Source organism: Pipistrellus hanaki (assembly GCF_964339955.1).
Source record: "Pipistrellus hanaki genome assembly, chromosome: 5".
Taxonomy (NCBI): domain Eukaryota; kingdom Metazoa; phylum Chordata; class Mammalia; order Chiroptera; family Vespertilionidae; genus Pipistrellus; species Pipistrellus hanaki.
In genome coordinates this window covers 82,428,316-82,454,923 of record NC_140507.1, presented here as the reverse complement: position 1 = coordinate 82,454,923, position 26,608 = coordinate 82,428,316, and the positions used below count along the sequence as shown (strand labels likewise).

Below are 26,608 nucleotides of genomic sequence, written 5' to 3'. Positions count from 1 at the left end.
TCGGTTGGCTCAGTGAGACTGCCACCGATAAAGACATGTACAAAGGTAGCACCACACACCTATGAATGCAGATAGCCATGACAACCTTCCCCATATGTACAACCCTTTTACACATACACACATATATTTACAGCTAATAAATAACACGTAAAGCCAGAGCATTGTTAATATATAATATATAGTGAAGTCCACAGAAGCCAGAGTTCCCAGGGCCATGCACTGATTTGATTCAGATGTTCTTAAGGTTATACACTCAAATCCAGAAAAATGAATGAATTACAATAAAGGGGGATGCCAACCACGAATCACACAGCATTTATTTTTAGAGAGAATTCACACCCAACTGGCGGATATCAAGCACAGCATTCGTCCTACTCTGTACAACCATATTCCTCAGACGAAGGGCAGGCTTTATGGAACTCCGGAGCCATTTCTAAGCCAACCAATCCCAATACACCTTTTGATCATTCACCTTCTGGGCCGCCCTGCATAAGCAACGAACACGGTGCTTCGTATGTGAGTATGCATGTGTTCAAGTGCCCGCACGTGTTCACAGTTTAGATTCCCAGCAATAGCCTCTGAGATATTTGACTTCATTTTATATTAATGGATAGAAAAGCATTCTGAACGCAGGAGATCTATTTTATAAATAATTGCTCACTCACTCCTGGCTAGTTGTTAAAAACAATTCTCATGACATTTCATGTGGCTGTGGCCATTGAGGATTCGCTTCATCACGCACAATGGTTTTAAGCACTGCTTATGAATATGTCAGTGACCTTTCCATCTCTCTGTTTAGTAAAAGTGGTCCTGGTCTAAAACGTGTAGACATTGAGTGATGCAGAATTTGACTTGGAACACACTCTCTTCTCAAAGCCAGAGAAGAAAGAGTCCTACTCAAAGTATGGCTGAAGCAAGGCTGAGCTAAGCCTAAAGCCGAATAGAAACCATTGGATATTAAACAACTTCACATCGGTGAATATAGTTTGGAAATCTGATGCTAACATGATGGGATCATTTTCCTTCCCCATAGTGAAAATTACGTGTCAGCTAAGTGCGACAGGCTCATACCAGGGAACACTGTTAAAATATAACTTTGAGACAAAGCTAGTAAAGGAGGGGTTAGATTAAGCAATAAGCTGTAAAGCCTTTTAAGACTTAATTGTTCTAAATTTTATATCTCCTTTAATTTGTAACAGTTATGATGCAACGAACCACAGGAAGTGTTAAAGGTTCAGTCAGCTCCATTCTGGTTAACTCCTGGGCTGCAGCCAATGGCAAGAGGGCAGCCATTTCAAAAAAAAAAGGCAGGTGTTTGACGGGTAAGGAAATAAGTCGCACTCAGGCCATAAAAAATTATTTTCTACTCAGGCTTGGAGTAAACTTTGAGAATGTATGGATCCCAAAAATGCAGAATTCCAACTAAACTATGAAGTTCTAACCAACTGTAGGCCATGGCTAATATCACTACATAAAGAAGTTTATTATTTTACCACAAGCCCCAAAAATTCGTATTTCTTTCTCAAAGGACAAAATACAGTGCTTTTTCTATTTGCTGGGATTGTTTTGTTCGGTTTTGTATTTTAATGTTGCAAGGTGTACTATTTGGCCACTGTACTCCTCAAATTGAATTAGCCACTTTTTAGTATTTGAGACTTGTCTCTTAAGATAACTAACAAGGATAGCTGGGATTAATACTCAGGAAATTTCACTTTTAACCACCCAAAGCTCTGGGCATCTCTTGTAAAAGTTACTTCACTCTTCCCAGAATTCATGTGCTGTTGTTCCTTCTGCAGATTCTGAGAAAAAGAAAAGAGAGACAGAGAGAGAGAGAGAAGGGTGATTTATTACCGGTTTAGTGTTTTACAACCCTTTCCCCTCCCCCACCGCCTTCAGGATGAAAAAGATTTCAACTGAATGGTCCAAAGGAAAGTGAGAGTAAGCCAGGGAAGACGTGGAAAATGGTCGGAGCATGGCGGCATTTCCTAGAGAGGAAAGGCGCTGCATCTTCTCCTCAGCCACGTTCCAACAGACTCTCATTCTCACAACACTCAACCCAGAGGTTTCGAAATTCAGGAAGATGTCTTCTAAACTTGCCAAACTAAATGCCTGGTTTGTGTGGTAGGGTTTTGTGTGTGTGTGTGTGTGTTTTGTTTTGGTGTGTGTGTGTGTGTGTTTTTTCTTGTGATATGAGACTTCTAAAGAGTTATATCAGAAAAAGAAACTTTGTTGATGGATTAACTTAGTCACAAAAGGAAACTGTAAAAGGTTGCTAGTCTGGCCTTCTAGATAAATTCAGATGCATTAAAAAAAAAAAATGCTGCCTAAGTATTTGTTGTCTCAGTAATTCTATAATCGAATTAGGACTGTATCATTAGACTTTCTCAGGTAAATTCTTATAACTTATAAATAATATCACTAGAAATATCTTATAAACAGAGGGAGCGATTTCCTAATTTGGGGTTTGTTTTTACATTGACGTATAGATTTAAAGTTGTATTTTTGGGAGAGTGTGTGTGTGTGTTTGTGTATGTTTGTATGTGACATAAATTCATGTATAAAACTTCACATAGGAGTCCCTTCCTAAGAGTTAAAGCAAATGTGAAATTGCCTCAAATTTGCAATGAGGAGAAACAAAGCAATGAGCCTGTTATTAGAACAGTCTCTATGCCACTAACTATTCTCCGTTTCAAATTTATCTCGAGTGTCTTACATTGATGTTTGTAATCCGGATGGCTTCACCTTGCCACTGGATTCCATTTTGTGTAAAATAATCTAAAATATATACGTACTACATATGCATAGAGAAAGTCTGGAAATATAACAGGCCTATCTCAGAGACATTGCGGGTGTGGTTCCAGGCCACTGCAATGAAGTGAGTATCACATTAAAGGGAGTCATGTGAATATTTTGGTTTCCCAATTTAACAAGCATGTCAAACTCGTGACTGGTGGGCCACAGGACCCACTGGCCACGAGTTTGACATGCTTGCTCAGTCTATTAAGTACACATACCTTATTTAAAAATGCTTTATTGCTTAAAAAAAAAAAAATGCTAACCATCATCTGGCCTATTGGGAAAATAGAATCGGCAGACTTGCTTGTACAGGGTTGCCACAAAACTTCAAGTTATTAAAAACGCATTATCTGGGAAGCACAATAAAGCCAGATCTGCCTGTATATTAAAATGTTAATTGGGAGTTGTCCCTGGGTGATAGTCACTGTGATATTCATTTTGCCTTTTTCCTAATCTGCCCATAATCTATAATTGTCCATGGATACATTACATTAAAAGTAGAAATTAGAAATAATACAGATATTCCATGTAGGTCTTTAATATGTTTTTTCTGATCGGGCAATTCTTATTCTGTACTTTTGTCTACAAATGTAACTGGGAGAAGACAACCCGAAAGCAATTGCTTTTTCTCTTTCCAGATAACATTGTGGCTTCTCGTGTCACTGGCTTGTAGGGCATGATCTAAGCTTTCTCCTCTTTCTCCCCGCCTGCCTCTCGCATTAGCACTTGGCGCCGGACAGGGGAATGCGTGGAGGAATGGAAGTGGCACAGTGCAGGAATGCAGGAAGGGACGGGGAAGGTCACATGCTTTGTCTCCACTTAGCACTGACGCTCTGGAAAGATTCAGCTGACAGCTGCCACGCGGATTAGCCCTCAAGGTCAGGTCAGAAAGAGCCAGGTTCTGAGGTGGAAAGGAGACCAGCCTCCTGCACTCTAACCCCATTAACTCCCCATCTTTAGAGTTTTGAGACGGATGCTAGGTGGCTGCCCCTTTGGCTCTCTGCCTCTGAGTCGGCTGGCACTGAGAGCATCACTGAAGGACTATGTGGCTGCAGCTGATGTTTCCCTCTCTTGGGAGGAGCTGCATCCACAGCCACGTGACTACTAACTCGTGCTGTAGGCTCTGCCCACGGGGTCATAAAGGTAGCAGGTACGCAGCACAGGGAAAAGCACAAGTGAGGATTTTGTGGCTGTTCAAGAAGTAAAATAAAATCTAAAAAGTGTGCCAAGGATGAAGGTCAGAGCTGACAGAAAGAACAGAGACAGAAAAGCCCAGTCAGTGTGGCTCAGTGGATGAGCATCGACCTATGAACCAGGAAGTCACGGTTCAACTCCCAGGACATATACCGGGTTGTGGGCTCAATCCCCAGTGTGGAGTGTACAGGAGGCAGCCAGCCAGCCGACCAATGTTTCTCTCTCATCATTGATGTTCCTATTTCTCTCTCCCTACCTCTCTGAAATCAATGTTGTTGTTTTGGTTTTTTTTAATTTTTAAGAGACAAATAAAAAACAAATGGACCAGTCTGATGTGTGTACAGAAGGGCTAAACAAGACCTCTGGAAGGTTCTGATCACAAGAATCAGTGAAGGCCTGTGTTCCACCTGAGGGATACCCAGAGAGCTTTAGCCCATGATGCTCACCAGTCAGACTTTTTATTCAGAGACTTGTCGTGGCATTTCACAAATACCACAGATGCCTTTCCTTTTTGCAGACGAGACACTTTCTCCCTGGAACAGAAGATCACCCTGTGGGGGGAAGAGGGATGTGAGCATGCCATATGGAACAATGAAAAAGACCATTCAGAAACCAGGGCTGTTTAAATCCCACGTGACTGGTCTGATTAATTTTTTTATATTTCCAATAATGAACTGTTTACATATGGGCCATTCTGGTCAGCAAGACATCTGAATCAGAGGGTTATGCAGCTGGCATACAACACCCTGGAGCATCCTTAAAATCACCAGGCTTTCACCCCCTTTTATTATTATTATTATTATTATTATTGGTTATAAAAGAAAATGACCAAAGAGAAATAACTTATCAATCCTAAGATTTAAAGTCATATTTTCACTAACAATATTATATTAGCACTGTAGGTTGCAACACCCCTGTACATTTCATATGAAAGTTTTCAATCCTGCCGGGCTCTCTATGCAATTCATTGTACAGATAAGTGTAGGGTGGGACTGGGGAGCCAGGGTGAGATTATCTTGGCCTCTCATCCTTCTAGAAGAGGTTGGTTCTCATCTTTGAATGTGAAAGTAACACCTACGAGGTTCTTCCCGCACCGGCTCTGTGCTTGCAAGAAGCAATGAGAAATGAGAAACTGAGATTCCCCACTTCTCACCTCAGCGCTCACACGTAACTGTGACCGATGCGGGGCTTATGTGGTCTTTTCATGAAATTCAGAAATACTGTTACTTCCCTGGTATGATAATTAAGAAACACTCCCCCCAAAATTATAGGTGTCATTTATCTAGCTGACATAGTTTTTTTCAACTACAGTTGACATGCAATATTGTGTTGGTTTCGGGTATATAGCATGGTGAATAGGCATTTATACAATTTACGAAATGATTCCCCCTGATAAGTCTAGTGCCCATCTAGCACCATATATAGTTATTACAATATTCTCTACTATACTCCCTATGCTGTACTTTACATCCCCGTGACTATTTTGTAACTGCCAACTGGTCCTTCTCCATCCTTTTCCTTATTCACCTGTCCCCCCCGATTCCCCTCCCATCTGTCAACTATCAGTTTGTCCTCTGTATCCATGAGTCTGTTTCTGTTTTGTTGTTGGTTTTGTTTTTTAGATTCCACATATAAGTGAAATGGTATGGCATCCATTTTTTCCTATCTGACTTATTTCACTTACTAGCTGATATCGTTTTAAAGACAAAGCTCACTAAATTGCATCTGAGTGTGGAAGGCTCCAGAAACACTATCTCTAGGTAATGGCATTACAGTGAGTCTAAAGGGAATGGAGAAAAAATAAATGTAGTTACTTCTTCTGAGTCTCTCCTGCTTTCACTCTGATCTTCTCAATGGCAAAGCCAGGGCTGCTCCACCAGTCGGACCAGCTGAAGTAGGAGTCGCTATTCCACTTGAGTTTCAACATCAGCAGTTCTCCGATGTCCACCTCCGTGTAAATGAGGAAGGAGTACGTCTTATTGGTGGAAATTTCAGGCCTGAATACAAAAATCAACGTGTCTGGTTAGTTGTGGGAATCAAGTGTGTGTTCTTCCCTTTTCTTCCTCCCAAGATATAAACAGCTTTATTGTTGGGGAAGGGGGAGGGTATTTTAAAAATGCTAAAAATGTCCAACAAAATATTCAAGATGAATGTCAATGGCATTTACTGTATTTCAAAAGAAATCTCCATCCTTTTCATCAGTTCCAACTTTTATCCTAGTAATATGAACCATTTTACACAATTTTAAAAGAAAAAAATCCGCCGAAACCGGTTTGGCTCAGTGGTAGAGCATCGGTCTGCAGACTGAAAGGTCCCAGGTTCGATTCCGGTCAAGGGCATGTACGTTGGTTGCGGGCACATCCCCGGTAGGGGGTGTGCAAGAGGCAGCTGATCGATGTTTCTCTCTCATCGACGTTTCTAGCTCTCTATCCCTCTCTCCTCCTCTCTGTAAAAAATCAATAAAATATATTTTAAAAAAAGAAAAGAAAAAAAAATCCATTGGCCAATTATTCAGAGACATTCTTTTCATTTTTATATATTCTCTTCCATTTTGTATTGATATGTGAACATGTGTTGGTTTTGTAACAATCATAGCTACATAAAATTCTCTATTCTTTCTTTGTTCCCTACATAGTTTGCCATCTACTTTTGCCATGTTTTACCTAGTTTTATATAATTATAGTTTTTTAGAGGCTAGGTTGATAATGTTGATTTGTTAAAACACAATTCACTTCACCATGGCCTCCATGTTGGAAAATGACTTTGTTTCTAATCTATGCCATTATATGCACCACTGTCTATAATGACATATAAATATTTTTTGATTCTCTTTAATATTTCTTTTTCTAGGTGTCTTACTCCTCTTCTGCTCCTCAGACCAATGGCTCTGGCAGATAGCAGGGCCGTGACAAACCCACGTGCTGGAGCCACCCATGCATGCGGCTACTCACAGGGTGAAGGGGATATTCTCGCTCTCGGCCACAGTGCCGTACAGAGAGATTTCGAAGGCCTGGTTGAGCTGTGTGTCACTCTCAGTCCCAGAGAAATGTATCTTTACTTGGTAGTGGAAGACTGCAGGGAGAAAACAGAAACAAGTGCTGCTCATTCTTTGTGGAAACATCACAGCTCCCCCAAAGCAGGCAATTCAGAGCCACAGACGGGGTTTCACTAGTGATCAAGTAGGAAGTGCTCACACACGACTATCAGTGTGGCTTAAAAAGATTTCTTCATGTCTACACAGTGTTCGAGACTAGAAAAGTCAAACCTTGACTTCTGCTCTCTTTCAGAAAAGTGGGGTTGCAGTGGAGAGGAAAAATCCAGCTATATCTGAATTGCCAAGCAGTCCTAGAAAGTAGTCGCCTTTGATGGGCTACTCGAGAAATTAAATCAAGACGCCAAATTACCCATGATGCTTTCTCCATGAACTCCACCTCTTTCTTGGCTAACATGTCCCTAAGTTTCTAGACCAGGCATTTTTGGCATTTGTTACTGTGTCACTGTATGTGACTATGTTTCTTCATGCTTCGTGGGTATGGATGACCTCCCTATCCTGTGTTTAAGCTCTTCCAGGTCAGAGAATCATGTTCATCCTCTGTCCCCCCATCATCTAACACATTAGGTATATAGCAGTCTTGCACTAAGACTTGTTTCATTGAATCACCAGTGAGGCCATAACGACTATCAGGTCCTAAAGCGTCCTGTGTTAGAGACAACCTTTGAACTTGAACATCTCCTCCCTTCTCTACCCATCTCTACCCAAAACCCTGAAAAGATGGAATGGAGGGGACAATAAGGGTTAGGAAAGACAGCAGACTAAGCTACTACAGGATGAAGAGAAACAGAATTTGGTGTTAAATGGAGCCCTTGCAGGCATCACCACAGACTGAAGCAGGAAAAGTCAGGGTGGAGCGCTGAGTGGCACCACGCAGAATGCCCTCTCTCCTCTACACCTCACACACGCTTCCTCATCCTGAAAAATCAGGAGAACAAAGGGTTCGCTCCTGACTTAAAAGGCTTCCTTGAATTATAGGAGCTCCAAGCCTCCAGGCTACCAAATGCACCTCCGCAGACTTTCACAAACCACCTCACAAACAGATGCCTCTGTCACATCTATTTTCTTTAATATCATTCCTTCCCTTGGACTTCCATTGACTCCACATAAGCCAGAATGTCTGACTTTAGTCCTTCTGGCCAGGTGCCTGGTTATCCCCTCCCCTGTCTCTCCTCAATTCCTGTAGGTCTTGCTCTAAATCCAACTGTGAACAAATTCATAATGAAATGCAAATACCTTAGGAGGTTTGATACATTCTCCCCTCCCAGGAATAGTTGTAGTTTAAAATACAGGTGGTTCTTGCCTCCACTTAAAGCAAACTTTAGGAGCTGGCAGACTTTTTCTGTAAAGGGCCAGGGGGTAAATATTTTGGGCTTTGTAGGCCATCCGGTCTCTGTCCCAACTACTCAACTTCACTACAGTGGCAGGAAAGCAGCCTGAGTCTATACAGAAACAAATGCATGTGACTTGGTTCTAATAAAACTTTATGTACACCCTCACCCTCCACGCCACACACATTCATGGGGAACCTGGTGCTAAGCCATTCGTAGACGGCCTGCTTCTGGGTCAGGGTTCTGTACGTAGCAGAGCAGCTCCCTCGCTGTAATCTACTGGAAGTCAGCCCTCGACACAAGGTTTTGTAAGAAAAGAAAACAAACCAAAAGGAAAAGGAAACTGTATGTATAAAAGCAGGTGGTGACTGGATGTGGCCCGTGGGTCATAGTTTGCTGACTCTGGATGGATGGTTTCAAATTAGCTCTGAATCTTGTACTAATGGGCTGGCCCATGTTGACAGTCATGATTACAGAGGAGGTAGCCAGCACAGGGCTGCTACATAGGGCAGGCAGGTTGTGTGCTGGACCTTCCTATCAACAGGAATTCAGAGCTTCAGTAAAGTGGATCCATGCAACTCCCTCTCTACCAACCAATACAATTTGGGCTCAAGTGTTTAATAACATCATCTCATCATCTCTGTTGCAATGAGCAGCATCAGTATGTGTGATGCCAGGAGCATGACAAAAAAGTGGGATCAAGTTGAGTTTGCTGTTCACAGCAGTCTCGAGCTTACCTTTGTAAGGCATCTGAGAACGAGTCTTCATGTACATTTTGCTGCTTCTCTTGGCTCTGACCTTATTGATCTCATAGCCCACATTGTTGCAACGGTTCTTCCTGCAACTCAGGCAGAGCCCCTTCTCAAAGGCTTCCTTTGAATTGCACCGGTAGGCCTTACTGGGGTTTTCCTCATTCAGCAGGGAGTCAATGAAGAGATGAATGGAGCGCTCGTGGGAGCACTTCACCAGCTGGTCCACATCTGGCGGAAAAGGGAAGCAAAGAAAATTTCAACTCTGTGGAAGTCCTCGGTGAGTGCCTCGTCTAGAATGTTTAGGTGCAGTGTTAAGAATAAAATGGCCTCAGGCCCTGGCTGGGTAGCTCGGTTGGTTGGAACATGGTCCCGTACATCAAAAAGCTTCGGGTTCGCCAAAACTGGTTTGGCTCAGTGGCTAGAGCATCGGCCTGTGGACTGAAAGGTCCCGGGTTCGATTGTGTCAAAGGGCATGTACCTTGGTTGTGAGTACATCCCTGGTGGGGGGGGTGCAAGAGGCAGCTGATTGATGATTCTCTCTCATCGATGTTTCTAACTCTATCCCTCTCTCTTCCTCTCTGTAAAAAAATCAATAAAATACATATTTTTTTTTAAAGGCTTCGGGTTCAATTCTGGCCAGGGCACATACCTAGGATGCAGGTTCAATCCCCAGTCAGGGCGCGTACAGAAGCTACCAATCAATGTTTCTCTTTCTCTCTCTCTCTCTCTCTCTCTCTCTCTCTCTCTCTCTCTCTCTCTTGGTTTTTCTCTCTCTCTTGCTCTTTCTCTCTCTAAAAACATATCCTCAGGTGAAGGGTTTTTGTTTTGTTTTTTAAGAATAAAATGGCCTCAGGATCTAGTCCTATGACTTTCTGATTGTATATCCTATTTAAGGAGCTATTCTTGGCAGCTTCTCACCTGCCTCCAATAATGTAAAAGCTGCAAATTTATAGGGAACTTCAGGCTTTACTGGTCTCCTATGTTTGTATGTCGAGGACACTATAAGAGATATCCAAAGTAGAAGCTGATTTCAGCCAGTATCCTTCTCTTATATTGAAAGCATATAATAACCCCAAATTCTTCTAGAAATCTCATCATAAGGGCATAAGTATTAATTAAATAAATAGTATTTTGTCATAGATGCTATGTAACATTCAAGGGTTTTGTTACTACTAATGATTTTTACATTAAATGAATTATAGAAATAATCACTGATATCATAAGAGTATATCTCTTACCGTAAACTTTTACCTTAATTATTGAAAATAGTAACATTAGGCAGTAAGTTTTATAATGTGCACAAAAGTCTTGAACATATTCTCTACAGGTATATTCCAACTGTCCACAAAGCATACAAAGTTCCCTTAAGACAAATAATAAATTTAACACAAGCTAGAGTAATTATTAACGTAAGTATTAAGCCAATATTATATTTTCTTCTTAGAATTTTGGAATATCTGTTGTAAGAGAATGGTGATTTGTTCTGATTTGTGTGTCTCTTTAAAACATGACAAAAGAAATGTGGACTAATTAACATGTCCCTTTCTTTCCACAAGAAAAATTCAAAATAACTCTACTGGTTCTGCAACTCCATTCAAAGTATGACAACAAGTTGGTCCGAAGGTTGTGGGTTATTGTTAAGCTGATTAACAAAGTATGACAACATGCTATGATGCTATTATCAAAGGCAGTGGCGCTTCCTGTCTAAACCTCACCTTGCTTGTCTTTGTCCCTCCAAATGCATTATTCTGTGTAGTCTTCACTCCATCAAGAACATATCTTGGCTTAAAGAGTATATTAAAATGACATACTTTGGAGAATCGTAGAACTCTGGCTTGATAAGAGTTAAGAACACAACTTACGGGAAATTAGCTTCTAAGTGATATTTACCTCCGAGGCCTCTCTCCGCAATCACGCGGATGGCTTCCCCGATGTTACAGCCGGGTTGAAAAGTGCCGCCATTCGGGTAAATGTCAACATGCCCCACTGGTTTCTGGATGCCGATGCTTCGGCCAGGTGACCCTCTGGTGAACGTGTGTAAGACGTCTACGAAGTCCGCATCGTCGGGGGAAAGGCGACTTGGAGCTTCTGCGTATTCAAAGTTAGGTCCGGCTGGATCTAGGCCTTGAGGGGGAGGGGGAGAAAAAGGCCTCAAGATTTTAAAATCCCTATAGTCTTTACTCTCCATCACTATCATCCTAGCATTCCATTGCTCACCGTTTGAATATAATTGGCAGCCCCACAGATTCTTTTTCTTTGTTGTTGTTTGAAGTATTACACGTCTCCTTTTTCCCCATCAACCCCTCCCCGCCCCCCAAAAGAAGCCCCCACCGCCCCAGAGTCCGTGTCCATTGGTTATGCTAATATGCATCCATACAAGTCCTGTGGTTGATACTCAGAGATTCTTATTAGGATCTTTAAATTACTGAGAGTCAGAAAAGTAAACTTAGCTCCTTCAAAAATGAAATTTATAAGGAATTTTAAGCTTTATTGCTCTCTTATATTTGTGAGCATGAATTAGTAATTTTCACTCAGGCTAACTAGAGTTCCTTCATTTTCCCAGGACTTACATGAGGGGTGGCATATGGGCAACCCACTCCCAAAGCCCGTGGCAAAGGGAGGAGGGACACCGTGGGCTCTCTATGCTTAACTCAGCTCTATTTCCCTTCTGCTGGTGGATGGTCTGCCTGTGAGAGCAAAGGCCTGTGTTCTAGCTCACCAGAAAAAAAAAATGAGTACTCCAGCCCTGGCCAGTTTGGCTCAGTGGATAGAGCATCGGCCTGCGGACCGAGGGGTCCCAGGTTAGATTCTGGTCAAGGGCATGTACCTTGGTTGTGGGCACATTCCCAGAGGGGAATGTGTGGGAGGCAGCTGATGGATGTTTCTAATTCTCTACATCCCTCTTTCTTCCTCGCTATAAAAAAAATCAATAAAATATATATATTTTTAAAAGAGTGCTCCAGTGAGATAATCAAGTGGCTAGGGATACCCAGAAGGATACATTTGACAAACATTCCCATTCTCTTTCAGAATGACAGGCGTCTCAACTCTTTTGCTGTAAGATGGAAGGCACTGCTTTCTTACCAGTGATTCTGTTGACCTTCTTATTGGTCAGACTTCCTGCAACACCAGCAGCGTGGGCCCCCAGGCTGTATCCCAAGAGATGAACATTATCCACAGGGTAGTTAAATTCCTCCTTTGGGAGAGAGAAAGAAAAAAGGGTTCTTACAGCTCTTTGCAAAAGATGAAAGCTAAAAGAAAAATAAATATAAATACTGTTTTCAAAATATAGGCAATACTGGAAACTAATTCTACTTATTTTAATGTTGTGTTACAGATAAGGAAGACACATCCTCTGGTGTTAAGTTTTTCTCTTTCCTTAACAACATAGTTGAATTAGAAAGCTTTTCAATACATGTGAAAATATGTGTATGCATGGATATGCATGTTTACAGTTATATACAGATATGTATATCTGTATGATACACATATGTATACGTATAGATACACACAAATTTAACTTTAACCCATTATTCTCTAATATCCTGCATCTCTTTATTCTTTAAGGTCAGCCAAGCAATGTCTAAAAATCAGAAAATATTACAGGGAAAGGGACCACAGACATATATATGGCCCGAGCATGACATCTTCCCTAGGCCCAGGAGTAAAAGCTTTTCTTTGTTCTGCCCACATAGTTCTTGGTCTCAGCAAATCTATTCACTGTGAAAATACCGAAGGCCAGAGCAGGGCAGGACTACGTCTTAGCTTTATGTTTCTATCATTCTTATCATAATGCTGCTTTTGAATTAAAAAATAATAATAATGCCGATGCCCACGCTAACCAGTTTGGCTCAGTGGATAGAGCGTCGGCCTGCAAACTGAAAGGTCCCAGGTTCGATTCCAGTCAAGGGCATGTACCTTGGTTGCAGGTACGTCCCCAGTTGGAGGTGTGCAGGAGGCAACTGATTGATGTTTCTCTCTCATTGATGTTTCTAACTCTCTATCCCTCTCCCTTCCTCTCTGTAAAAATCAATAAAATATATTTAAAAAATAATAATGATGATGATGATGATAATGCCGATGCCCCAGTGCTGAGATTTGAATTGCCCCAGAAAATACCTATAACTGAGTGAAAAGGAACAAAGAACAGCCATTTGTCCAGCTCTAGCCAAGAGATCTGTTTTGGGCACACGGCTTCTTCCCCCCGTCTTACCACCATCCAGTCGATAAACCTGGCCACATCCTTCCCCACCAGCTTGGTGTAGCCCGCAGACACGGGGTAGTGCTGCTGGGCCCGCCACAGCCAGTCCACCACGATGACGTTGGAGTCCGGCTCCCTCTTGTACAGGGCAGCCACCAGCTTGGGCACCCAGCTCTCGTACATTCCCGTCACCTGGAGATGATGATACAAGTTTCCTTAGAATACCCACCTACAGCCTGTCACAGCGGTCAGCCAATTACACCCACATTAATGGGGAAAACAAACCCACGAGGAAGCCCGTAGAATCAAACCACACAAATGCTCGGGGACGGCAGACTGCGGCTTAGCACGCCTTCAATTTTAAAAGCATGTTTTATCGCCCTAGCTGGTTTGGCTCAGTGGATAGGGCATCAGCCTGTGGAGTGAAGGGTCCGGGGTTCAATTACAGTCAAGGGTACATACCCAGGTTGCTGGCTTGATCCCCAGCGTGGGGCATGCAGGAGGCAGCCGATCAATGATTCTCTCACATCATGGATGTTTCTATCTCTCTCTCCCTCTCCCTCCCTGAACTCAATAAAAATATATTTTAAAAGAAAAGCACGATTTCCCTAGCCGGTTTGGCTCAGTGGATAGAGTGTCGGCCTGTAGACTCAAGAGTCCCAGGTTCAATTCCGGTCAAGGGCATGTACCTTGGTTGCGGGTACATCCCCAGTGGGGGGTGTGCAGGAGGCAGCTGATGAATGTTTCTAACTTTCTATCCCTCTCCTCTCCTCTCTATAAAAAAATCAATAAAATATATTTTTAAATAAATAAATAAATAGAAAAGAAAAGCACGATTTATGAATTCAGTAAAATATCAATAATTTAAAGTATTAAAAGAAAAGATCAATCTGAACAAGTTTAAATTCTGCAGCAGAATTACAAACTGTATTTGAAAAATCAGTTTTAATACTATCAATTAGACTAATAAATGTTTCTGAACAGAATTATTTGGGGGGGATAAAGACCACTTTTCTCTTATAGTCACATACACATTTGATTTGCTAATGAAAAACAATAGTGTTAAACATGCTAATGTCTCCTAATAGAAAGCAAGTTTGCTTAGCAATCTCTTTCTTAATACATAAGAAAATGATCAACTTCAGCTCAGACTTTTTCACAAGTCTCTCAAATTCTTCTTTATTAGCATAGAAATTAATGAGGTTTAACAGTCCCATTTCCCTAATTATTAGATCGGTCCTGTCTGCAGGTATGCAGACTGCCAACTGTAATTCTTTACTTCTTATTAATAAAGGCCCCAAAATTCAAAGTCAGAAGAATTATGGGGTCCTCAAATTAACTCTAGTTATGTAAACTTTTAATTTATCTTTTCAGAAAGGAGATGTTGGACACCTGTGGAAAGATGCACACTTTGAAACACCTAAAAACTGCAGATTAGAAAATTGTACACCACCCTGCCATAAACTTGTACACAGCAACAACCTGATTTAAATCCCCCAATCTACCCCACCCTTAAAAGTCTGAGAGCAGATCATATCTTTAAGGTTAGCCACCACGTACTCAACAAAGGAGATTCTGAAATCTATGGGTAAGACAGCTTTTGGGGGCAGACCTGTAAAACTTTTAATCTTCTAAGAGTAATTCTAATAGGGGGGGGGGGGGGCGGATTGCAGACCAAGGGATTTCATTTGGAATTTGATTTATGGGGTGGGATCTTTCAGATTTACACTTTGATTTTGTCTCGTCTCTTTTCTAGACGAAGGTCTCTAAACATGGTTGCTTGTCTCACTCCCGACACTAACAAAATGCACAATTCTTTACCCCATTGCTGTGCTCTGTGGTACTAAAGAGCAGGTCTGGGAATGAGATCTTGGCTCCAACCCCAGCTCTTCCACTAACTCACTACTGCCATGGACAACGTGGGCACCATCTACTCGGCCACCTACAGGACAAAGGGGTCCGACTCAGGTGATCTCAAGGTTCCCCTCCACCTCATCAATCTCTCCTCGGGACCCTCCTGGTTCCCAATCTACTTGCAGGGATAAAACCCCAACTCTAGAGCTATGTTAAGCATGAGGAGTAAACAACGAAGAAAAAGTACAAGAGTGATGTTAGCCCGTTAGGAACCCCGCTACATCTCCTTTGACCATGTCCCAGAGACGATGCTTCCAGTCCTGCTGCAGCCTGGATGTTGGAGGGAACCAGCCGGAACACCCAGAGTTTGCCCCAAACTCTGAGAAACTGGTCCTGCCCCCTTTCTCCTTATTGGAGATCAGGGGCCACCCTGTGCAGCTGTCTCTCCAGAGAGGAGGATGCCGCTTCTTCAGAAAACAATGTGAACCACTCCTCCTTCCGCCAGGGGTGCGGACCTCCTACATCACAAGGAGAGCCCTGTGTCTGTGAAACCCACGCAGCTGGCAAAACTCCAGCACAGCTGTGTCTAAACCGCCTTCTGAGACGTGCCCTGTGCGTACAACACGCTGAGCATTCCTCTGGGTTTCTCATGACAAAGCTGCAGAGCCTCCTCGCTGCCCTTAGTCCTCGGCCCTTAGTCGCTGAGCAGTCTGCTTCAGACAAGGCAGGAAAACCTTGTTTGAACCAGGGCCCTGTTTCTCTACTGTTGATATTTCCAAATGAGGCAGCCTGTCCAAGAGCAAGTGACCCAATTTACTCCTACTGTGACTGGGACTTAACTGCCTATTAACTAACCCATGTCTTCCTTTTTTAACTCAACATATACACTGTGTCTAACCTAAAGGGGTGGGAAATCTAAGCGAGAACCCGCCTTCTGCAGTCTGGAAAGGTTTTTCTAGGTTCTTCTTCTGTGGTTCCTTAAACCAGTACCAATTTTTTAAATGTTTTATTATCAGACACACAGCGGAATGGAAGCGCTCCTTGCCACCTGCATCAGGGGAGTCCACCTGCACCAACCAGGAAGTTCGCTGAGATAAGCCGAGGCCATAACCAGCATGGCTGGCTTGTGCAGACCAGCCAGCTCTCTGTGGTAAAACTCAGTCCCCCAGCCAGCGGCCAAGCCCCTGAGCCCATGCTCTCAAAATGTCAGGACTGTGCCGGGACTGGTTTGGCTCAGTGGATAGAGCGTCGGCCTGCGGACTGAAAGGTCCCTGGTTCGATTCTGATCAAGGGCATGTACCTTGGTTGCGGGCACATGCCCAGTGGGGGGTGTGCAAGAGGCAGCTGGTCGATGTTTCTCTCTCATCGACGTTTCTAACTCTCTGTCCCTCTCAATTCCTCTCTGTGTAAAATCAATAAAATATATATATTTTTTTTAAATGTCAGGACTGTAATGAGAAGAACATAAACTGGGCTTCATGAATAGTAGGACCAGTGATAGAAATTGGTACCATCTACTGATGCTGGGTTAGCTGTGTCATCTTAACATGAGAAAAAATACGTGTTTTTTTTAAATTCCTAACTTTTAGCAATTGTCCTTTACTGTCAAAAACAGTTGGGACTAGAGGTATGTCAATCATTATAATTTAGTACCTACTACCATATTTGCAAGCTCTGACATAATGGAAAGATGCTAGCTCTTTAACCATCCACTTTATTTAAGTCCTTTTTAATAAACAATGAACTCTGCTCACTAGGGCACTAGGGATTTAAAATATTAAAAACCAACTGAGGTACTTAAGTAAGAACTGCACCGCATAGAGTGACTCTCTGGCCTATTTGGAGAGAACTAGTTTATTCATGTTTTTTAAAAGTAAATTTAACGGCAGTCTTTACCTTTTCTAGTCATTTTACATGACAGTTCCCTGGCTAGCCTGCTTTCATCTCTAGAAAAGCTCCCTAAAGTTTATAATTGGAGAATGTTGGAAGTGGAAGGGTGCCTAGTCCAACCTCTTTGTTTTACAGATTTATAAGCTGAGGCCCAGGGATGAAAAGTGACTTGAGCCACATCACAGAGCTTGAGAACAGCAAAACCGAGACTGAAACAAACACCTCCTCTCTCCATTCCAGCCCTCTCCTCACTCTCCCAGGCTGTCTTCCTTAGGAAAGCACCTTTGGTGATGTGCTGGGCAAATCAGGATCATGCCAGGTTTCTACCGGTTCCCAAAAAGGATAACCTACATTCTGCTCTGTAGTTGAGCAAAGCCTCATTTTCCACACATACCAGGAAGGCTGGTCACAGGGCACCGACTAGGGACCAAAGTAAAATGCAGGTCAGCACTGTCTGGGGGAAGGACCCAGGAACCTGTGACTTTCGAGTCTATAATCCCCAGCCTGAGCCAAACCTGCCTTTACTCAGATTTAAAGCAAAGCCATCGGGAAGCGAGTAGAAGTATGGGGTGTGGAGACCCCTCATTGGGTTCCGAACAACAAGGGCAGGATGGTCGGGACACAGGCCACCCCGGGTCCCTCCTCCCTACAGAGCCCCTCTCACCGTCCAGCCATGGATCACCACGAAGGTTTTGCTGCTGTGGTTGAAGTGGCAGTTAGCCACAGATTCTGTCACTCCGGGAATGATGTGGCACGTGTCCTCAGCTGTGTCTTCAGGGGTCCTTAGAGCAAATTTACTTTCAATGTCTGCAAAATCTTTTCCTTCTTTAATACCTGAAAAGGAAAAATTGGATATGAAGTTCGTTGGAGGACTGTGTTTCCTGATTCGATGAAACGGTCACTATGTTTAAGGTTCACAAGCAGCCAGCACCAATACCATTTGTGTTTCTAAAGTTTAAAAAAAAATAAATGTGGGTTGCAAGAGAATGACCGATTCTCTAGTGGTGATCAAAGTTAACAGAAATGGTCTTCAAATAACTCAATTGAACAACATTTATCTCTCCTTTATTTTCCATCTTCTCCTTCAGTCAGTCAGTGTGTGTGTGTGTGTGTGTGTGTGTGTGTGTGTGTCTATTTGAATTTTCTTAGTCAATTCAATCTTCTTTCAAAATATAAATTGGCCAATGTCATGCTGCTGATAATAGTGGGAGAGAGAATGGGGACCAGTTGGGTTCATTCTCTTAGAAAACATTAGCTCGTGGCTCTCTCTTTGTCTAGTTCCATGTATTTCGTATATATAAGGCTACTTTGCAGGAAGTATGTTTCCTTTTCACCATATGTAATCTTTTACATATTAGCAAGAAGAAAAGTTGGTGACCTGAGGAAGCTTTGACATGGAATGGGTTCCATCCTGTGGCAGGACACATTATTTCAATATATATATACTTTTTAATATATATATATATATTTTTTTTATTGATTTTTTACAGAGAGGAAGGGAGAGGGAATAGAGAGCTAGAAATATCGATGAGAGAGAAACATTGACCAGCTGCCTCCTGCCCAGCCCCCACCAGGGATGTGTCCACAACCAATGTACATGCCCTTGACCGGAATCGAACCCGGGACCCCTCAGTCCGCAGGCCGACGCTCTATCCACTGAGCCAACCGGTTTTGACAGTTCAATATATTTTTTAAAGTAATTTAGTGGGTTGTTCATAAATACCTGAGCTGTTGTTAACTGTTTCCCCAAATATTTATTTTCCCACTTATGCCTTTAGTCTCCTGTAAAGTCAAAGCTTAACAAACTACTATAAAGATGGTTTTGGAAAGAATCCACTTTGGTTCTTCCTAATTAATCCCAAAATGAGTAAGGAGAGAAAGAGAACTTTAGCCTATTTCTCTCTGGACAATAAATCTAAATGTTGACAAATCTTCACAAGGTATTTGTAAACAGTACATATCACGTCACAGTGAACACTTGAAGTAAATGCTGTGGCAGATAAAATCAGACTGTTTTACAAAACAAACACAAAGGGCAGTTATGTTAGGGGGAAATATGTAATTTCTTGTCAAGGGAAAAACAACCTGCCTATTCACTGTAAGAAGGTAATAACTTATAGGTTTCAGACTTCACTGTTTAAAACTTTCAGGCAGTAAATAACTGAGATTTAGAAATACTTCTAACTTCTTAACATTTATTCTTTTCTCACCTCAAAAGCTGAAAATCTGTCATTTTAAATAACATTGCAAAAGTGAGGCCAAAAGTAAAAAAATAAGAATGATATCATACGCAGAAAGACAAGCATACAAGCCGAAATTATCGTTGATTTAGCTGAGGACTGGTCAACATTTTCCTTTTTATTTTCCATAATAATTTTCATAGTTATTTTTCAAAATTCCTGAAACAATATTGTGGTTACTTCTTGCCAAGTATTCATTATATATAACATGGTGATCACACACACACACACACACACACACACACACACACCAATCTTTAGAATCTAAACATTCTAAGATAATTTCTTCAAATAAGAGACTGATATTTAAAGTTCTTTTTTTATTTACGTAGTAAATTACACGTGGAATGCACTCGTCCATCAAGAATGCTCTCTGCTTTTCATCTGATTTGAAGCTATAGGTCTTCCTTTTGCTTCCTAACCAGGAAGCACTCGGTGGCCTTATTATTTATGACAGTGGGAAAACATATTGCAGATTTTTAATCTGCTTCTGTATTCTATGTGCAAGAAGTTCTTTTATTGTTAGAAAGTACTTGAAAAAGTTTAAAACTCAATTAGTGTCCCTCTCCCACATCTCCCCACATCAAATAACTCTTGCCTCCTCTCTACCAGTCTTATTTTAACGTGTTCAATTAGCAGCCTTTTTAAAGCAGGAATAATCCGAACAACCTGGCAGACAGATCTCACCCACCACCTATTTGCCAAACTGACATTTAAGACTGTGCCTTACACAACTCCAGAGGACAGCACTAGCTTTTAGTCCATTTTTCCCTAGATTATGCAACATGGTGGTCCTGGTGTAGCTGGTGATTTTGAAATGATTAAGAATATTCTTTGTAATTACTAAGGCTGGCTTTGTACATTTACACACACACACACACACACACACACACACACACACACACACACAGAATCTATTCAATTCATAGATCCTGTATCGGATTATCTGTATAGCTCATGGAGAGCTCCAATTCCCCACAACCAAGATCTCATGTTGGGTACATAGCTTGCAAAGAAAAATAATAGGAAATTCATACATTCTCAAGCAAATTTGTATTTGGAGACTTTTACTTCACTTTGCAAGGAAAGTATTTTTAATTTTAAGTTACAGAAAGTATATGAAGCCTTTGACAGGAAAATACTACCACTCTATAGGTTATGTGATGTTTTTAATGCTATAAATGAAATCATAGATGTCTTACCTTCTCTCTGATGTTCTGATAGGAATTTTCATACTATAGGTGTTTGTGGCCCCCTCAAGAATGTCTGGGCCTCCTAAAGACGAATGTGCTTTACAAATCCCTATCTGCCCCCAAAGAACTGACTTGGGCCGCGTAGAGTTAGGGAGAAAGACGGACCCTGGTTGCAAGCTTTCAATATGTGCAGTTGTCCATTATACATTGGGAGTGTGCCTGGCTGGCAGATGAACTGATATGGCTTCATTTTATTAAGGAAATTACTGTTTTCACACATGGAAATATTAGTCACTCTGCACTTATTCTTTGAAGGGAATAAGGATCTCTTACCGGATCCCCTTGGAAACTAAAGCCATCTAGAATAGTAAAAAGGGGGGTACCTAAAGTGTATTTCTTTATAAGGACCTCTATAAATTCAGGAATTTAGCTTATCATATCAGCATCACCATGCCAACCTGGCCCCATCAGACATGTCCTTATTAAGCACCAAGGCGAAATGTGAGGGTGCCAACCAAAGTGCATGCTAACCCATTTCATGACTATGTAATCTTTATTCCTAAACTCCTAAGTAGATAGCTAAAAATCCAGGTGTGTGCATAAAGACAAAGAAATTATCTTAATGTGGATAATAACTCACAGAGATAAAATTAGGTTGAGAAGCCAAAGCACTTTAAGAATAAATTTAGAGAAGATACATTTTTGCTGCTAGAAAAGGAAAAGCATGAAGCATCCCAGAAAAGATATTCCCAAGGCATCTCACAGTTATCAGATGAATTTGATTGACATTTATAAGAAGGCTGGAGGTATAAGAGCTCCATTATAATGCATCTCTCTTTGAAGTTTCCACTTTCTATCTCCCTCTCCTAAAGGGCCTCATCAGTCATTCCTCTGCTCTCTAAGACTGATAGACACAATTATTGACTCAGGCAGCTTCTGCGGAGTGCCAAGAAACAAGTTAAATTAATAAAAATAATTTTTTAAATTTTTTTTAATTTTTTAAATTAAATTATTATCTTTGTACATATACCACTGTCCACCCCCTCCCATTCATGCCCTCCCTCCCCAGAGTTTTGTGTCCATTGGTTGTACTTATATGCATGTATATAAGTCCTTCGGTTGATCTATTATCTCCCCCAGATCATAATTTTTTTTTTAAAGTTATATGAGGGGGAGACAATCAATATCGTTATCTAAAATAGAGATCGTGAACTGTATAGCCCAATTTCTCCTCCGGAAATAGAGCAAGAAAGGAGGCCTGCACTAAAAATACAACGTTCCTTTGTAAGTCTTCTCACGGCTGCCACCCTTCACTACAGCTCTTCGCCCATCAGCCCCGGGCAGAGCTCAGTTCCATGGCAGGTGGTCTCTGCTATTTTGCTGTCATCCCCCAGCATGTTTCATTCAGACGCTAGCCTGGAAATTCACTGTGACCGGTCCAATGGAACTTCGGCTACTGAGCACTGGCCCGTATGCTCGTCTTATAGTTTCCTGATGAGGCCACGCCAATCGGTGGCTCTAAGAACAAGGATACTGAGGGCCACGCCTCCTATCCTCCTGTTCTTCTTAGAATGAACTCGAGATGAGGAGGTGAACTCCTTTTCCTCACACCTGTCTCTTTCTTCTCTGAAACTCTTACTGTCTCAGAGAACTTCTTTGGAGGAGAAAATGGGGTGGGGAAGTTGCTTTGCTAGGAGAAGTCTAATATGAAGGGGGTGGGGAGATGTGAGACTGAGAAGGATTCATTTCAAGTCTCCTCCGCGCATTGACAGCCAGGAAAAGCATTCTGGTTAAAATCCAACTTAATTCCTTCATCGCTTAAGTGTCCATTTAAATCAAAGAGTAAGAATCAGAGGGGCCTAAGAAACATTTGAGTCTGGCCCAAACTCTTCTTTTAGAGCTGAGGAAGCTAAACCCCAAGAGGTGACACTGACTAGCCTGGAATTTAGGGTCCTGAGCCTCTCAGGGAGCCTAGCAAGAACTTACACTCTGGCCCTAGCTGGTTTGGCTCAGTGGACAGAACACCCGCCTGTGAACTGAAAGGTCCAGGGTTCGATTCCAGTCAAGAACATGTACCTTGTTGCTGGCACATCCCCAGTAGGGGGTGCACAGGAGGCAGCTGATTGATCTCAATGATGGTTCTAACTCTATTCCTTCCTCTATGTAAAAAGATGAATAAAATATTTTTTAAAAAATCTTATTCTCTGGAGGACACGTATCTGTGTGTGTGTGTGTGTGTGTGTGTGTGTGTGTGTGTGTGTGTGTGTTGTGGTAGGAGTAGCACTACTCGATGGAGTACTTTCTAACATAAGAATGTGGAGCTTGTTCCTCCCACCTTCTTGGATTGTGTCAACCACTCAAGAGGAACGTGCCACCACAGGAGTCGTTCAGCTTTAGTGGAAGCGACATTGTTTTCATCCTAACAAGCACGTTCTTTCACACAGCTCAATTCTGAAATAAACTCCCGCGAAAGTCAGGGGCAAACTCTACTATCTCTTGAACCACGGGCCACCAGAGAGGACATCCAAGCAGCGCCACCAGCGCTTCAGTCCCACCAGCGAGGAGAAAAGAAAGCGCTGCCTCCTTTTATGACTTGCTTCGGTTGCTTTTTTTCCTTCTCTCTCTCTCTCTCTCTCTCTCTCTCTCTCTCTCTCTCTCTCTCTCTCTCTCTCTCTCTCTTTCTCTCTCTCTCTCTCTGTATTTTATTATTTAAGAAAAAAACACAGCAGCAAGTTCTGTGTTGGCTTCAATAGGACCAAACAGCCGATCCCTTTTACTGGCGGTTTTCTGAGAGCGGAGGAAGGGTGGAGGGAAGCAGGCTGCCTCTGTTGCGGGCAGGTCCTACCCCCGCCCCTGTAAGTAAGAAGTTCGCATCTGGCCTCCAGGGCAGCGCCTAGGGTTCAACCGCGGCCGCCTCCCTCCCGGCGGCGCCAAAAACGGGGCTCAAACGAGAAGACAGTGAGGATAACCAATGGAAACCTGGCACCCCAAATCCACGCTTTCAGGGGAATCGCCCCTTCTCTGGATTTGTTGGGCGCTACGGAAAGCCAAGCGTACAGGAGCCGCAGCTTGGGGGGGGGGGGGGGGGTGTCCCCTGCGCCCTGGGAAGAGCAGGATGCGGCGCCCCCAGTCCCCCGCGCCCCGCATCTCCGGTCCCCCACGCCCGCCTCTGCGCAGAGGGAGAGCGCCCGGTGCTTCTAGGATGCAGAGAGCCATCCCCTCTCCTCCCCTCCAAAGCGGCCAGTCTGCCCGCGCTCCCCCCGGAGCCGAGGCCACGCCGGGGTCACCTTGGCCCGCGCGCCTGCCATTGCAGGGCCCCCGCCTCCCGAGCGGGGATGTGACGGCCGCTGCCATCCGAGCTCTTCCTCCCGCCCCCCTCGTCCCGCCTCTCACCCTCCCCGGTCCTTTCCGGCGGCGCCGGGCGCCCGGGAGCCGGCCCGGCGGGAGCGCAGGGGAGCGCGGGAACCGGCGGGCGGGCGCTGTGAGCCGCCCCGGCGGGACCGGGGGGAGAGCTCACTCCCTTCCAGCCGCTCCCGGATCCGCCCCGACGACTTCTCTGGGAGTCCTCGGTGCGCATCCGCATCCCCCTCCGCCCTCTCCTCCCCATCCTCCCGAGAGGCGCCGGGGCCGGGTCTGCAGGCGGAGGGGGGTCTGCAGGCGGAGGGGGGTCTGCAGGCGGAGGGGGGTCTGCAGACGGAGGGGGGTCTGCAGGCGGAGGGGGATCTGCAGGCGGAGGGGGGTCTGCAGGTGGAGGGGTTCCGGGCGCAAAACTTACTGTCGGCGGCCACCCCGCCGCGGGAGGCGCTCAGACTCTGGAGCCAGACGCCCAGAACCAGCAGGAGCAGCGCTTTGCTCTCCATCGGAGTTTGCTCCTCCGTAGGCACTGCCGGGCACGCTGGGAGAGGACAGACGGATGGACCCGGAGCCCGAGGCGGGAGTAGATTGGAGCTGCGGTTCGGAGCGGGTCAAGTCGCCTGGTAAAGGGGAGATCCGGGCAGTTAGACGCGGCAGGTTTCCTCGGAGGAAGAGGAATCGAGTCTGACAGCGCTTCCACTCCACGGCTGCTTAAGTGACTGGAAATATGCAAATAAACCTCATCACCTATTGGCTATAAAATCATAAGTTGGGGGGAGGGCCCTACATTCACTTCCAAATGTTTGAGCAAACTGTGATGATGAAGAGCGAGCCTGCCAGCGAGAAGAGGGTGAAAGAGCAGGAGGGATTTGTGAATTCCCTGTTCGCTTTTCCCAGGGGATCCATCTGGCTGCACAGGCACCAAGCTTGGTTTATGTGGATTTATGTTAAATACTCCACCGTCACCAGTTTTCCAAGCAGGGGAAGTTAAGTTGTCAAACTACATTCGGTCCAAACGTAATCCCACTCCTCTGTTGAGGGATCCTGTTTGTAACTCGCAGGGTTCATTCCCCCCAACATGCTCCTGGACCGTGTCTGTTTAGGGAACCATAAACGCACGCTGTTCTGTAGCTTGTGCTTGAACAATCTGGCGTCTCAATATTGGCAAAACGTATTCACTGATATGGTGAAGGAAAGCCCTCTTACGGTAACTAGTTTCTCATTTCTCCCTCCTGCAGATTATATATCCAAACTCACCAAAGAATGCAAGTATACCATTTTATCCTCAGAGGCAGAATATCAAAGTCAAAAAAATCTACAGCTATATATATTGTTATGCACAGTGAAGAAGCCAGTCACAAAAGACAGATGTTGTAAAATATCCACAAATAGGCCGCTCTTCTAGACAGAAAGTAGATTAGTGGTTGCTTGGAGCTGGGGGATAAGAAAGGGGAGTATGGAGAAGTTTGGGGGGGGGGAGGTAGTGATGAAAATGTTTTCATTTACATTATGGTCCTGGTTGTACAACTTGATAAATACACTTAAAAAAAAAATTGACTCTGCCCTGATCAGTTTAGCTCAGTGGATAGAGCATCGGCCTGCGGACTGAAGGGTCCCAGGTTCGATTCCAGTCAAGGGCATGTACATTGGTTGTGGGCACATCCCCAGAAGGAGGTGTGTAGGAGGTAGCTGATCAATCTTTCTCTCTCTTTGATGTTTCTTACTTTCTATTCCTATCCCTTTCTCTCTGTAAAAAATCAATAAAATACATATATTTTTTAAAAATTGACTTGCACACTTTAAATCATTGAACTTTGATATGTAAATTATATTCAAATAAGGCTATTAGCAAAAATATATTGAGATATGCAGTTAAAATAATAAGAATAATGAAAAATTATAAGAATAATGAAATCACATTGGAAATTATTTTTTTTGTCAAAATGCCCAGAATTCTATCAAATACCTTTTTTCTTTTCTTTTTTTTTCTATCAATATATTTTATTGAGTTTTTACAGAGAGGAAGAGAGAGGGATAGAGAGTTAGAAACATCGATGAGAGAGAATCATTGATCAGCTGCCTCTTGCACACCCCCTACTGGGGATATGCTCGCAACCAAGGTACATGCCCTTGACCGGAATCGAACCTGGGACCTTTCAGTCCACAGACTGACGCTCTATCCACTGAGCCAAACCAGTTTCAGCTCAAATACCTTTTTAAGTGTAAAGGACAATTACCTCTATACTATCCACTTTATATCCAAGAAACAGTCTCAAAAATCAAAACTTCTAATTCACCATCTTATATTAGATTCTCTCTCTCTCCCTCTCTCTTTCTCTCTTTCTCTCTCTCTCTCTCTCTCTCTCTCTCTCTACACACACACACACACACACACACACACACAATCTACATTTGTATGTTAAGAGGATAAAATGCCATATTATTGATATTTAAACTAGACTCAGATTTAAAGTTTATCTCAAAAATGAAATACACCCAAATCATTCCAAGTGTGCTATCAAGAAGACTAGGTTTCTATTTTTAAGTTGATACATTAAAGGGCACAACACAATATATTGTCTTGTATTGAGATTATTAGCCAATATGTTGTACAATATAATTATATTGTATACATTCATTCTATCCTGCAAAGTATGTGGAGGAGTTTTGAAACCTGCCAAAAATTAAATTCTTTAGAAGAATTTTAGAAGGAAAGAACAGCCATGCAAGGGGTGAATAACTGTGATGTGG

The 26,608-nt window shown here is 43.1% G+C and overlaps 1 protein-coding gene across 2 annotated transcripts; it reads right to left on the bottom strand.

Moving 5' to 3' along the window:
* Positions 1–299: 299 nt before the first annotated feature.
* LPL (lipoprotein lipase) lies at positions 300–25,364 on the bottom strand (the record flags this gene model as incomplete). Of its 2 annotated transcripts, XM_084883800.1 has the most annotated exons (10): positions 24,279–25,364; positions 17,735–17,904; positions 13,339–13,518; positions 12,210–12,321; positions 11,016–11,249; positions 9,111–9,353; positions 6,942–7,062; positions 5,805–5,987; positions 4,437–4,541; positions 300–1,799 (listed from the first exon to the last, which is right to left on the bottom strand). In XM_084883800.1, coding segments are annotated over exons 1-10 (1,434 nt in total). In that variant the 5' UTR covers positions 24,364–25,364. The 2 variants fall into 2 exon arrangements, with proteins under 2 accessions (XP_084739926.1, XP_084739925.1); XM_084883799.1 differs by lacking the exon at positions 300–1,799 and having other exon boundaries at positions 4,433–4,541.
* Between the last annotated feature and the right edge of the window lie 1,244 nt (positions 25,365–26,608).